The sequence below is a fragment of the Vanellus vanellus genome (genome assembly GCF_965231255.1).
Source record: "Vanellus vanellus genome assembly, chromosome: 3".
NCBI classification, from domain to species: domain Eukaryota; kingdom Metazoa; phylum Chordata; class Aves; order Charadriiformes; family Charadriidae; genus Vanellus; species Vanellus vanellus.
This window is the reverse complement of record NC_138907.1, coordinates 121,330,759-121,345,610: the sequence shown is the minus strand read 5'-3', so window position 1 is coordinate 121,345,610 and position 14,852 is coordinate 121,330,759. Positions and strand designations below refer to the sequence as shown.

At 37.6% G+C, this 14,852-nt stretch overlaps 1 protein-coding gene across 2 annotated transcripts in view; it reads left to right on the top strand.

Moving 5' to 3' along the window:
- Positions 1 to 14,852, top strand: part of ATAD2B (ATPase family AAA domain containing 2B) — a 75,879-nt gene that overhangs the window by 47,760 nt on the left and 13,267 nt on the right. For both annotated transcript variants that reach the window (XM_082481064.1, XM_082481063.1), the window contains exons 21-24: positions 150 to 346; positions 2,861 to 3,020; positions 6,686 to 6,808; positions 12,167 to 12,304. In XM_082481064.1, the coding sequence (XP_082337190.1) occupies positions 150 to 346; positions 2,861 to 3,020; positions 6,686 to 6,808; positions 12,167 to 12,304 (618 nt within the window). The remainder of the gene's footprint in view (positions 1 to 149; positions 347 to 2,860; positions 3,021 to 6,685; positions 6,809 to 12,166; positions 12,305 to 14,852) is intronic.

The following is a 14,852-nucleotide window of genomic DNA, read 5'->3' as shown; positions in this document are numbered from 1 at the left end:
GGAAATTGGAGAGCTGTGGGGTTAAGGATGCAGCGATAGTTAGATCGATGAGGCAAATCAAATATATAATGAAATTTGGAGTGGCATAATCCCAAGAGCCACTGTGTTGTTAATATTTCCATTGTCTGACTTCTTGGTTTTTTCCCTAGCTCTTCGTGCTCTGGAAGTTCTTCCTCTTGCACTGCCATGTCCAGCCCGTGAGCTGTCAGAAGCAGAAAAGCAGCGAATGGAGGACCAGGAAGAGAACACATTGAGAGAGCTGCGGTTGTTTCTCAGGGATGTTACCAAGAGGCTGGCCACAGACAAACGCTTTAACATCTTCAGCAAACCGGTGGATATTGAAGAGGTCTTGTTTCAGTAATGTGCAAACAATGAAGTTGAAACTATTAGAATATAAATTAAAAAAAGGAAATGGATACGTTAATGAGAAAAACAGATGTTTGATCCATGATCTTTCCCCTCTAAAATGCCGACTTCTAGCTGATGAGGTAGTCACAGCCTCATCAGCTGTGGTGCAAGGAGTTGGAGCACATTCTTTGGCTATACCAGTGACCTATTGGAAAACCTTGTGCATTCCTGTCAATTTTATAACTGAAATCAGCATTTAAAAATGCCATCACTCCTATCCTTACCAGTGCTCTTGAAATATTTGAAACCCTAAATATAATTCTTTAATAAAAGCTTTTACAACACTGTAATCACAGACATGATAATATTGGGAAAGTGATCTGTGTTCTGTAATGTATTCAGCATTAATAGTATTGTGGAATAATTTCAGCAGTAATGCTCGTGGATGCCATTAATCACAGATGGTAGCGCATTATAAGGCATTAACTAATCGATTATGGAGTGTGCACACCTAACTGAGACAGTTTGATCTGCAAATCTATTTTCAGGTGCTGCTATATGAAAAGGATTGTGTTTGGTCTGACTTTGAGATCAGATGCTGGCCCACTGCAAGCTTTGCAAGCTTGCTAATTAAAAAAGAAACGCTTAATTTCTTCTGAAGAGAAGCATCTCTTTTGGAAGACGCTAATTGATGAATATGGGGCATTAAAAATACAGCATTGTAAAAAGGAGATTTGCAGTGTAAAGTCCATGCAGGATGGAACGGACATCTTTTATGGGCCCATGTAGTCCTCTGTTAATTTGAACTTTCCGCAGTGTTTTGTAGCTGACTGTTTTTGAAAGACTGACAAGAGCTCTTTAATACGGCAGCTTACAATGTAAGCATGGTCTGAGCAGTAACTTTTTTATTATGAAACTGCTTGGGAGGTCCATTATTGTAGGAAACGCTTCATACTCATAGTAAAGGCAGTTTCTTTCCCCAAAGAACTTGCGGTCTAAAGGGCACGTAAAGTAAGAACAAATTACCATCCTTGTTTTGTAGATGGAAAGAATCGAAATGTGAATTTGTTACTTAAAGACTTGCCAAAACCCCTGCTAATATATCACATCAGTAGAAATAAATGTAATCCTTTTTTGTCCCACCTGGTGCATTTAAGCACAGGACTATCTGTTTCCATGAGAGCCTGTCTGCTTGACTTTATTAGAAAATGTGTTAAGTTTGCTCCACTCCTACCTGTGTTGCAGAGGATGCTGCTATGTGATAAGTCAAGGATTTTCCTGACTAATTCAGCAGCAACGTTTACAGTTTCCAGTGAAGATTCTTTCTGATGATGTGCTAACAGGAGAAGGGAGCCCATGGCTTGGCTTTCCGATCACTGAAGCAATTATCATCGTGTTTCCACAAAGGGAGACGAAAAGAGACTTTCTGCCATTTTCATTTTTCATCATAAATTTCAATGTGTATATTTAAGGAATTAGGTGATAGACTGCCGTCCACTGTAGTAATGCATTAATGTTAGTTTATGTTGTAATATATTTTTGTATGAATGTCTACAGGTAAAAAAAATTCTTACGGAGCCGTTATGGCTTGATCTGAATATGTATTTAACTCTTCACTATTTTGGCAGCCACTGTCATACGTGGGCGATTTCAAAAGAAAAAGCCACAATGCTGTTTCTGAGGCTGCCAGTATTTTTAATTGATTATAATCTTAATCACATTGAAACATTCAAGTATAAGGTTTTTTTCCTTGAAGTAAATAACAAATTCATAGATTTTTATTTTTTTTTTTTGCTGAACTTTGTTACAGCAGCTGTGCTGATGCATTTGACTATCAAGCTTGAGCCCCTTATGGTACCATTAATTACATACTTTTAGTGTACCCTAGTGGATGCTAAATCTCCAGTTACGAGTTAGGCTCATAGTGAACATGAGGCTTTCTCTTTAGACTTTCCTCCTGTACAGTCAGTCTAATGTCTTCAGTTGATAAAGCCTGTTTTTTGTTTTTTTTTTTTTTTGTTGAATGAATGATTGAAAGAACTATTCAATAGAAGATATTTTAAAGCTGATAATTTGACTGTTCAGTTTAATGGGAACTATACCTTTAAGGTGAACAAAATGTAGCTTCCCTAGTTTTTCCTAGCATTTTGAGTTAGTCTGATTGTTTTTGCTTTTCTAACCAAAGACAGTGCTATAACACTATACAACCCCCCCCCAACAGCAGTCTAAATAAAATTGAAAGTACATTTATGTTAAAATGTTTTGCCTCAAAAATACCATTAAATTAGTTTTGAAAGATAAATTGGGGATCTAATGAAGAAAGAGTAGCTTTGGAAGTCCTATTTAGTCTGATATAACTTCTGTTTTCAACATAAATCTGTTGTTAATTAATGTTTAGTTAATGAATTAGAGCTAAGCATGCGGTATAAGTAAGAGTATAAAGATGTGACATTGGCAATGTTCAAATGTAATGCATATGGTCCTGTGTCATTTGTATGCTGTTTGTTTATAGGTTTCAGATTACCTTGAAGTTATCAAAGAGCCAATGGACCTGTCAACAGTAATAACCAAAATTGATAAACACAACTACTTAACAGCCAAGGATTTCCTAACAGATATTGACCTGATCTGCAGCAATGCATTGGAGTACAATCCAGACAAAGACCCTGGAGGTAAGGACCTACTTCATTTTGGCCTACCTCGACTCGAAAGCCTGGTGTTTAATCACATATTTGGTTACTATTCAGGCATTTAAATAAACCGCACGCTGTGTGATAATTAGGATAAGCAAGTCCTAAGGGTCTGTGGTTTTAGTGTTCTGAGGCATGTGGTGCACTGGGGGATGTTGTAAGAGCAGGAGAACTACAGCATTCAGAGTTGTTTTCTAATAAATAAGGTTTTGTGGTTCTTTTTGAATTTGATAGCTCCTTTTCAGTGAATAGATTTTGTATATGCAGCAAAACCCCAACGTAATTTGGAGAACTCTAGAGAATCCTGCATGCAATCTGGCAGTGGCCTGCTTTATTTCCACATTGGCTTAGAACATTAAATTCACTCACAGAAATTAAGAACTATGTATTTGGGGATAGAAATAGAACAGGATAAATCATCAGGCAAGGAAGTCAGTTGCAGCTGATTAGGAGAGATTAGAAGGTATTGTCTTGACAAAGTGTGATGGGATGCTTTCAATTAAAATGGAATTTGTAGGTTGAAATGCACGTAAAAGCCGTTCACACTCAGAACTAAGGAAAGAACATCTTGTGCACTCTTCGCAAGGGCCGCCTTACAGTGTACATTGCCAAAAGAAAACCTTTCCATTGGCAGCTTCATCAATAAACCAACAACAAAGCACCCTTTTAATGTAGTTGTATTTAATATAAGTGATACTTGGGTCCATCTGCAAGTGTAATCCCATGTGTTAAAAAGTTTTTCGCTAAAGCTTGTGAAATCATTTTACCAGGTTAAAACCCGATTTTCTTTATTTTTCTTGCTTCTTAAATTTTTGATTTTGTGAGACCTTTGCAAAGGTCTTGTGTGGACTAGAGACAATAGAGTCTGGTCAAACAGTTACACTTGTTTCACATTGCCTTTGGAACCCAGTGCTTGTTCATATCTGTAGAAGATAAGCTTTATTTCTTCGATTTATGATGCATTTTGTTTTACAACTAAAAAAAATACATTGATAATGTACAACAAAAGGTTTTCTGTGTTCTTGATAACACTCTTTTGAGGACTTCTAATGTGTAATTGATGTGAACTAGTCAAAGCCTTGACGGACACTTGGGATTCTGAGTGTCTCTGAAGAGCGCCGGTTCAGAAGATGAGGACTATGAGACATACTTTCTGCGTGTGACTGGCGTATGTTTGTGATTTAGTGATGGGATTTGGGAAAAATGACATTAATATACACCCTTTGTTCTCATTTTTAGGCCATTTGGGTCTGTGGGCTTGCTTGTTTAATTCTAGGAAATGTAGTCTGAAGAGGTTTTTTGAAGTTTTAGAGCAGGTGTTATGGGACTACAGACTTGTAAGGTCAGATCTGCTCAGGATCATAAACAACACGGGTTGCAGGTTCAGTGTGGCAGAAACATAAAATAGCAAAGATAGCTTGGGGAACATTTAGTGGCAGAAATTTTCATTGAGCTTGTCCAAAGAGATAGAGTCTTAAGAAATATATTTAGGGAACCAAAATAGGGATGTTTTGGTTTTCCTTTGCCATCAGGACTGAGCTGGGACAAATGGATCTGGCTATTTCTAGGTTAAGGTTTGGATTGGAGTTTCTCATCTTTGAGTAGGTAATGAAAGATAGTTCTGTCCTCTGCACTGTCAACGACTGATGATGTATTGCTCTTCTGGCATGCAGGATTTCTTGAGCTGTTGTACGAATACACTGCTGAAACAGCACATCACGTATATGTGGAGTAAGCAGTACATGCGTTCGGATGCATTAACTGAATATTAACCTAGAAATGTTCACATTCTTTAAAGCTGGGCGTATATGCTTGCCTCTGCTTCGTGCTTGAATTTGCAGAATCATAGTATACCTGCTTCTGTCCTGTTGTTCAGTTGGAAAAAGCAGTTGGAGTGCCAGACTAGCTGGCTTTATATGCAGTAGAGTTATTCCAAATTGGCTTCTTTGGGTTTGTTTTTCCCTTGTCCTTTGCTATAAAATTTCAGATAGGTTATATAGTAAGATAGTGTGTTTGTTTTTTTTTTTTTTTTTTTTTTCTTTCCCTCCATTGTTTGACCAGGAAACGTTCTTAAAGGCATGGAAACATAGGCATTGTCTGTTAGATATAATAGTATTTGCTTCTTTGAAGCACTGTCTGTGGCAAAGTCTCATATCACAGGATATGAGGAAAGTAGTAATTTAATCGAATACTCTTTATTTGATTTTTCTTTGATTTTTTTCTTTTTTTTTTACCTTTTTCTTTCTTTTGCAAGGGCATCTTAAACTTTATTATCTGACCAACTTTTAGAAGACTGATATCGCAAAATTACATCTGCAAAAAATGCAGTGTATTTTTTTGTGATCATAAAACATAATGTTTCACAAATATACAGGATAAAAACTTCTAGTTTCCAGTCGATTTAAGTGGCAATAGATTTCCCCAGAAAACATATGTAGGGCTCATTTGAGCTGGAATACTGGATGTTCTTTTTCACTCAGCAGTTTTTCCAGCTGTAAAATTTGCTGTTTCTAGAATTACAAACCTTGTTTAATAAATGTTCACTGATATTCTTAATTGTTGTCTTTAGTGATTATTAAAACAGATTAAATCTGCTAATTGTATAATATGTTGTAGAGATTAATGTTGATGTTTCCTGTTGAAGTACCTCCATCAACTGGAAAAAGTAATTCAGTATGGATGAATTGACAAATTAAATATGTTTGTACTAAAAGCAAACAATGAGTGTTGTAGGTTTAATTGAAAAGCAACAGTCTAGATGTCAGTTTTCTGCAGATACGAGCTTACTTATTAAGTTACAATTACTTTTCAAATTTCAACAGCGTTGGAATACTTTCTTTTGTGTGCTTCAAAGGTATGGGAACCGGTCTTCTCTGAATGAATATGTTTTCATGAGTTGCATTTAGGCTCCCAGTGTGGGCAATATTTTTTTTTGTCCTGTTCCTCAAGTAAAGATGAAAAATGGAGCAAACTTGAGGCTTGTTTCTTGCCAGTTTTTCTGAATGGATTAAAATGAGAAGTAGTTATTCAATATAAGCAATAAAATAATCTGGTTTAGCACAATTTTGAATTTTCTAGCAGTTGTTAAATGAAAATGAAGCAATAATTTAAGGTTAAAAAAGAAAAAATGGGAGGAATATAAGCAAGCCAGGTCTACCTTACAGATTCAGGAGATGTCCAGTGTGATTTTTGCACAGTACAATTGTATGAATGTTCCTAGACCCCAGTGGGTAAATTAATTCCTGGACAAGTTTCTTGTTGCTTTTGGGACTCTCTGCACTGTGCTCTGTTATACTGTGTAGATCTGCCTGTAGAAACCGGCATACCTGCTGATTCTAGCAAGTTTCTAAGGATTGCAAGTTGATTTAGGTGTGTTCGTCATTCACTGTTTGAATTTGTTTATAAATGCCACATTGATTAAAGTAACAATTTGTACTTCTGAAAACTCCTATATTTCTTAAATAGCTGGGTTATGATTTTTGAGCATGCCGTGCTGTTGATCCATCTACATTTTCATACATTCGTAGCGTTGCCCAGTTAATTCTGTCTGTATCAGTGTTGTAATATACAATACAGAACAACGTAGAAACAGTAAAGAATTTGCGTAATTGTGATAAAATTAACAAGTGTGCTGTCCTGTTTTCTAGATAAAATAATTAGACATAGAGCTTGTACTTTGAAGGACACTGCTCATGCTATCATTGCTGCTGAACTGGATCCAGAATTTAATAAGATGTGTGAAGAAATCAAGGAAGCGAGAAGAAAAAGAGGTATATTTAACTTCATTTGTCATAATGCAACACATATGGGATAGAAAACAATTTACAAATGTCTGTATAAAAACTAAAATTTCAGATGAACCGTGGAATGCATGTGAGACTCAGGCAGTGCATGCTAAAGGGTAACTGAGCTTGAAACTAGTCTACTTTTTCCAACTATGTGAACTGGTCTGATAAGGCACCATCCTTCTTTACAAAAGAAGGATGCATTGCCTATTGGTACAAAAAATCTTGTAGAACATGGTGAACAGGTGAATGTTGGGATTGCTGTACTAAAAAGATGTTTCGAAACCAGGGCTGTATTCTAAAAATGGCATGTAGTGCAGTGTAACAACAATTATAGTTAGGGAGAACGGCATTTAAAACAGTGGCTTTTCAGTTCACCCTGGCATGTGCACAAGTGTATTTTTGGTGATAATCAGTTGATTTTTTGGATTAAGAAACAACTATTACATCCATATTGAGGGGAGCATAAGGTTGACAATGTAATGGTCCAGAGTCAGGAAAAGTAGTCCCCTGTGCTGAAGGACATCACTGACTTAATTTTTGTTTAAATTAGTGTAGTTGTTTTCAACTTGGAGTCGATAGACCTCCAAGTCTGTGCACAGCTTCTAAAGTGACCACATGAGGTAATCAAAAGCCCAAACTATTCCTAGTAGGACTCTGTTTACATGAAAGATATGTACCTCCATGGAAATTATTTAAAGTTCTGAAAATTGAAAAAGGTTGAAAAACACTGGACTAGAACATTAGAACAAAATTTCATGCCGATTTAGGGATTACTGATTTCAATAATTTCAGCTTTGCCTTGGCAAGTTGTTTCCTGCTTTGCCTCATGCTTTGGTAAAAAATTGCATTATTTGATTCCTAGGTTGAATTTGGCTCGTCTTAACTTATAGCTGCTGGTTCTTGAAATAGTTCTATCAATAGATTGAATACCCTTTATTAATAAATTTCTTTGAACTCTGCAAGTATCTGTAGGCTTTCTCTTCTCCAGGTTTAAATGGATACAGTTCCTTTTATTTGCCCATTCAGTCATGCATTTTTTTGTCTAATTCTGTACAAGCTTCCAGTGTGTGTCTTGAATTGTGGATAAGAGAACCAATTGTAATTCACCATGGTTGCAAAATTGAACTAATATAATGCCTTCATTTCTCCTCTGTACTTTTCTATTAGAGGTATAAGAATATTCACAATTCTGTCCTTAGTGTCGCACTGAGAGCTATGCTCAGTTAATTATCCATTATGAATCCCCCATGATTGTTAAAGGTTATTGCTTCCGAGGTTAAAGTAACTGTTTGTAAGAGCTTTTTGTTACAGACAGCGACTATATAGCTTGTAAGTCCTTCCTTGCAAGTCTCACAAGAGCTAACTGGAATGCTGCCCTTCTCTTTATGGCAGGGACCAAGTAATATGTATTTCTGGGGGCAAAACCTGAAGACCTGGTTGAAAGAAGTGGGTTTCCAGAAGTCATAATTAAGGCTGGTGGTGTCATACAATGAACTTGTTAAATCAGAAAAAGGAGATATTATTGGTGTCAGATGCTGGTTAGTGGACCTTCAGATATAGTTAGGTAACTAGCAGTACCAGTTGTTTGTGAGCGGCAACTACTCATGCACGACAATGGACAGGTTTCAAAGTGCATTCTATGCATCGGCACGGAATCTTAGTGTCACAGATCACATTTCAAAGATGGCTTTGGACCACGTTGTGGTGGTGAGCTCTGCAGTTGGCCCAGCTGGCTAATTTACTGGATTAGCAAGGACAGAAGGTTTGGAATGCGTGGAAGAAGCTGTCTTAGATTAAATGGTTATGAACAAAGAAGAATGTCTCAGGCTCTTGAGGTCTGAGGAACCCTCATGCTGTAAGGCAAGCACAAGAGATTGTCCTGTTCCTGGATGAGGAGTTGTATCAAAGATTGTGATGTAGAACATCAAGAAGATGGCACTTCAGGCATGTATTCTTGGCACTGGTCTTTGTAATGGATGGAAGGAATGTGAATGCTGATCAACCTTGCCATTACTCCCGTTTTGCTCTAGAGAATATGCTTAGCAAGACAGCAGATCAGCAAAATCACAGTGCATCTACCAGTCTAGACTTTGACATTTACCCTGTCTTGGAACATTCTGGACAAGGCATGTACTTGCATTTGCTTCTTTTGATTGAATGTCCACAATGTTATTAAGGGATTTCTGGTTTCTTCTTTGGATTGATTACCAGATGATCAGGTATAGAAGCGATACCCAGATCCTTCTCCTTCCCGTCTGCTTCATAATAAGAGTATGTTTTAATGAAGAAATACTTGAGGAAAACTGTATAAATGCTGCAAACTGTGCCTCTTGCTGTCCAAAAGCTTTGTGCAACAGTCACGTAAATGGTTGCTTATAGCAGGCTGTTTGCCTGAGTGGAGCTACCCAACGAAATCATGCTGAATTGGGCAGCCAGCCTTGTTGCCTGACCAGTGTGTGAGGCAAAGTGGTGGGGAATTGAACCCTTAAGTACTTCTTTTTAATATCAACAAGAGATGTCCAAGCAAGGCCTTGAATGTTGAGACTGAAGTCACAGTGGGCTTCATCAATGACCTGGATGAAAGGATAGAGTGTACTGTCAGCAAGTTTGCTGATGACACAAAACTGGGTGGGGTGGCTGACACACCGGAAGACTGTGCCGCCATTCAGTGTGACCTGGACAGGCTGGAGAGTTGGGCAGAGAGGAACCTTATGAAGTTCAACAAGGGCAAGTGTAGGGTACTGCACCTGGGGAGGAATAACCCCATGCATTAGTACAGGTTAGGGGCTGTCCTGCTGGAGAGCAGCTCTGTGGAAAGGAACCTGGGAGTCCTGGTGGACAACTGGATGACCATGAGCCAGCAGTGTTCCCTTGTGGCCAAGAAAGGCAGTGGCATCCTGGGGTGCATCAAGAAGAGTGTGGCCAGCAGGTTGAGGGAGGTTATCCTCCCCCTCTAGAAGACTGAGGGGTGATCTTATCAATGCTTCTAAATACTTAAAGGGAGGGTGCCAGGAGGATGGGACCAGTCTTTTTTCAGTGGTGCCCAGTGATAGGACAAGAGGTAGTGGCCACAAACTTGAACACAGGAAGTTCCATCTAAACATGAGGAGGAACATCTTTGAGGGTGGCGGAGCACTGGCACAGGCTGCCCAGAGAGGTGGTGGAGTCTCCCACTCTGGAGACATTCAGAACCCGCCTGGATGCCGTCCTGTGCAACCTGCTGTAGGTGACCCTGCTCTGGCAGGGGGGTTGGACTATATATGATCTCCGAAGGCTCCTTCCAACCCCGCTCATTCTGTGATTCACTTGATGATGCACAGCAGGCTTTTGTTCAGCTCAGTGTACCCTAAGCTTCTCTTTTCATCATCCTCTAAAAGTCCTGGACTAAGATCTATAAAGTCTGATGGGGAAAAAAAAAACAGTTGGTGTCGACGGTTCTTCGCATATGTCTGGACTCAGCTTGATACAGGATCCTACCTTCAAGCCTTACCAGAGTTAAAATTCTTAAGCTTGCTAACAGCACTCTTGTGAAAGGAGGGCAATAATGCAAACAGTGGACTATAGGGGAAAAAAAAAGTCCAGGTTTATCATGCAAATCTACTAGCTGTTCTTGGACTGACTATAAAACTTGTATTAATACCTTCTCAGAAGTGGTCAAGGTAGTGTTGCAGTCACATTGAGTCAGAGTGGGTGGCTGTGGCCATCAGAAGGGAAATTTGTCTTCTGACATAAAGAACATGCCCCATACTTGAATAGATCTTCGTCAACATTTTCTTGGCTACATTTGGAAAGACTTCAACATTCAACATGAGATTTGGATGAAGTTGAGCAAGCTGATCTGTATGAGGCTTCTAATGGATTCTCTGGAAATATCAAGCGTTTCTGTCTGGAATCACAGAGGAGACTGGTAGACAAGCAGCACGTACTGTAGGCTTTTTAATCTTTACCCAGTTGAAAAGCCATTGATTTTCTGAATTGTGCCATGTATTAGCTCTTAATTTATTTCCAGGATACTGAAGATGAGGGTTAAAGGTAAAATGCTCTGTATCCATTTTCTTCAAATTTCTCTTGGCAAGCTCTTTAGCAATCTCAGGTAGTTTTAAAATGGAAGGTATTTTCTACATCACTTTCTTTTCCTACATTTTTTTCTGTGTTTTTTTTTTTTGACAGATCTGCCATGTTTATTTAGTACTGGGACTGGTGACCAACCTCAAAAGATTACTGCAGTGTAACAGAATAAACTGTATAATAAAATTAGTATCTAGAATTTAAACTAGAATTTCTTGTTCTTGTGTTACTGAAATGAGGTGCTGTTCTTGAAAGACTGTAAATCCAAGGAGAACAAGTTCCAAGTTGGTAAATAAATAAAAACCAAAACAACAAAACCCCCCAAAATAGATTATTGGAATTTACAGCTTCTTTTTGAGACCAGCAGATAACAAGGTAGAAGTGGTGGATGTTTTGAGTAATGAAACGTTTGATATGCGGTTTAAAATATTTGTAATGGTACCTAGAAACTTACGCTGTAACTATTAACTGTTAGGTGAGACTTCCTTTGTGCATCTTGTAATTTCTGCATCCATCAGGTTTAGAGCTGCTCATCTTCTCTTGATCAGTTGGCTCTGGTTACTATTGGAAGCATGGTATGACATTTTGAAGACTGTTTTAGTGGATGGATAGGAAATTCTAGTTCACAAATATGAAGCTCCAGAGATTCATTTATGTCTTTAAAATGTGCATAACCAATATGAAAGTTTGCATTTTTAGAATTTAATTAAAAAAACCCTATGAAATACTAGAAGCTATGAAATGAACTTACATTACAGAAAGCAAACAGACTTTTTGTTAAAAACAGAATCGCATTTTCTTAATCTAAGGGCTTGTATTGACTCTGAAATGGATCCATTTTACATAACATAGATCATGGTGACAATACAAGGTTTTTATTCAGATACTCTTTCTGATATGGCATACAATGCCATTATGAATTGCCACTTATTTTAAATCATCTGTTTAAAATTAAGAAAAATGGAAACTGTCAATAAGAATTACCTTTATAGAGCAAATATGCATAGAAGAGTGCAATCTTTGGGGACTCAGGTGTGAGAGGCAGTCATATTTTTCTAAGCCATCAGAACTGACAGTTTTGAGACCATGCAACCTAAGTTATTTCGGCAGTAGAAGACAAATATGCTTGATTCTAATCTTTGTTTTGAATGTCCAGCTAAATATTAATTGGTGTGTTCTTATTGCAGCATGATATTCCAAGTTTCTTTTTAAATTCAGTAGTTTTATGCAGCTTGGTTTATTTAAATAGGTATGGTTGTCTTCTGTATGCAGGCTTATCAATAACAGCAGAACAAATAAATCCGCATAGTTCCACTGTACGGAAAACAGAAGCTAGAGTTGAAGATGCATTTCGGAACAAACAAAAACCCACAATGGCAGTGTGGCCCAACTCAGCGAATAAATGTGCATGTGAGTACCTAGTTGTGCAAAACTAGAGGTACTTCCATTGGCAAACATTTCAGATGTGTTTCTACTACTGTTTACTGATTATTTCCAGAAGTAATTTTAGGCATGAAACGTAGAACTGTAGGAAATGCTCTATTTCTGACTGCATGAAGTCTCTGCCCAAGAAGTTGTAAAGAAGCAGGATTCCTGTTTTTGTGATAAAGAATAACTGTTTTTCTAATATGATGTGAATATTACATTTTATTCGTAAAGGACTATTCTCAGTATAAGGCAACTGATCCAATGAGAAGATAACTTTTATCTGTTTGATGAGTGTTAAGATGTGTTTACTCTATGTGTGTGTGTGTGTGTATTAACAGGTACGTACCTACATGCTGCTTCATACTCTCCCACATGCATTACAGTTACTCACTTCCTATCTTCAGTATGTACAGTATCATGCTAAAAGTTAGAAAAGAGATTACAAATTTAACTGTCTTTTCCTTTACGGCACCTGGTTTTTCAATAGTCAGTACCCATTATTGGAGGATGTTAAGATACTCTCGCTGCAGCTTGCTGGATTAGTCGAATTAATTGATCAAAATCTCTAGAATTGAGAGGAGTGACTTTTTAACTGGGGTGTAGGTAATCAGAGGCACTGCTAATTATTTACAAGAGGTAAGTTGATTAAAACAAGTAAACACACAACAGATATCTTGGTTATAAACAAAATAAAGACTAAGAGAAAGTAAGTATGAGGGATATACGGATAGTTGTGCGTGGCTTTCCTGCTGAAGATGTGAAATCCATTATTAATGTATTATTAGTAACATTATCAATTATTGCTTAATAGGCAAACTGATAAATTGGAGCTGACAAATTTTCATTGGTCTTTGTGCTCTCCTTCATGGTACTCTTCCTCAATGAGAAAGAGTTTTCTAGGCATGGTGATAACTGCCCAGAGATGAACGTTGTTTATATATGAATGATAGTGTTGATGTCAAATAGTTTAATTAATTAGAGCTGTATGGTTTTATTTCCTGAAGCTGTAATTTCTTCCGTTAAAGGAATTAAAGTCAATCGAACAGAGTTATGGCTTGAATAAATTGTTTTATAATAAATGGATGATGTGGATCCAAGCTGTTCTTTATTCATTTGGCAGCTTGTGCAAAAACAGAGAGGAGGGAAGGGATTCTCAGGTCTTTTTTTTTTTTTTTTTAGTTTCCTATGAAATCCAAGATGGAGAATCTTACTCTGGCTGATCTACAGAGCACTTTCCAGGCTCTGTGTGCAGTGCAGCAGGTGGTAGGGTTTATAGACCTCCAAGTCAGACGCCTCTTGGGAAGAGAGCGAGCCATTACTGGTGACTTGTATAAAAAGAAGCTCTGGTACCTCTGCTGTCTTCTCCACCTAATGTTTTGGGTGCAGTTGCCGTCATTTGAAGAGTGGAGCCATTGACTGAAGGGAACTGCCAGTGTTCCTCTGTGTTAAAAATAAAACAAAACAAAACAAAAAACAACAAACAAACAAACCAAAACCTGAGCTAATGTTAAGGCTCTGTTCCTGCTAGTAGTATTTTGGTGAAAACTTGAAAATTTGAGGCTTAGTGGTGTCTGGGCCTATGATCAGACAAAAATCTGCCTTTTAAGGTGGAGTCTGTGAAAGGTAGCTGGTCCAGGTTGGACGTGATGCATCTAGTAATCAAGAGGGAGAACCGGGAATTGATGAGCAATCAGAGTCTGCAGAGGGGATTCAAGTAGTACATGGTACACTTAGATTGATGTGGTAAGGTCAGTAGAGACTAGGAAGTAGGAAGAGTTCTTAAAGTCTTAGAAGGGTGTTAGGAGGAAGGACTTGGGTTAAAGTGAGAGCAGGACAGAACAGATTGTAGGGAGATCATATAGCAGTAAATTATATGATGGATTTTGATTGTATAAATTGAAGAAACGAGTTTAGAGAAGGGATTTCTGAACAGAGATGATTTTAGAGGTAGAGTGGAAAGTTTTTTATGGTCAAGAACTAAGGTGTTTTTTTTTTTTAAGACTAAAGTATTACACAGAGTAACAAGGACAATGATTCATTTATTTTTGTTACACATGATAAAAACTGTACTTTGCAATTAATAATTCTGAAAGATCTTCCATTTTTTTCTACTATTTGAACTTGAAATACTTTTTTCCTTAGGTAAATCTATGGGAAAAAATCAGCAATCATAACATTATTTTCCTTATTAAATTAATCTTTTAGAAGCTTTGTTTGCAGTATTTTAGAAAATAGCTGCAAAAAGGTCAATTCAGATGAAACACTTGAGAACAGAGTGGACTACAGACAGTGCAGCGGCCTTCCCTAGTTTAAAGCCCTGTTTACTGTTCAGGGCTGCTACAATATAAAATAAGAGTTAATCACGTGTTCATTTGTTTTCCAAGGTTTTGTATTTTGCATGAAACTTTATTGCATTTTTTAGTTACCTATTTGTGATTTATTTAATTTTTCCAGTGTATGTCAGATTTTTCTTTATTTGATTAGACCAGATGCGCTATCAGAAGTGTGGCACAAGATTTTGTTCTATTTG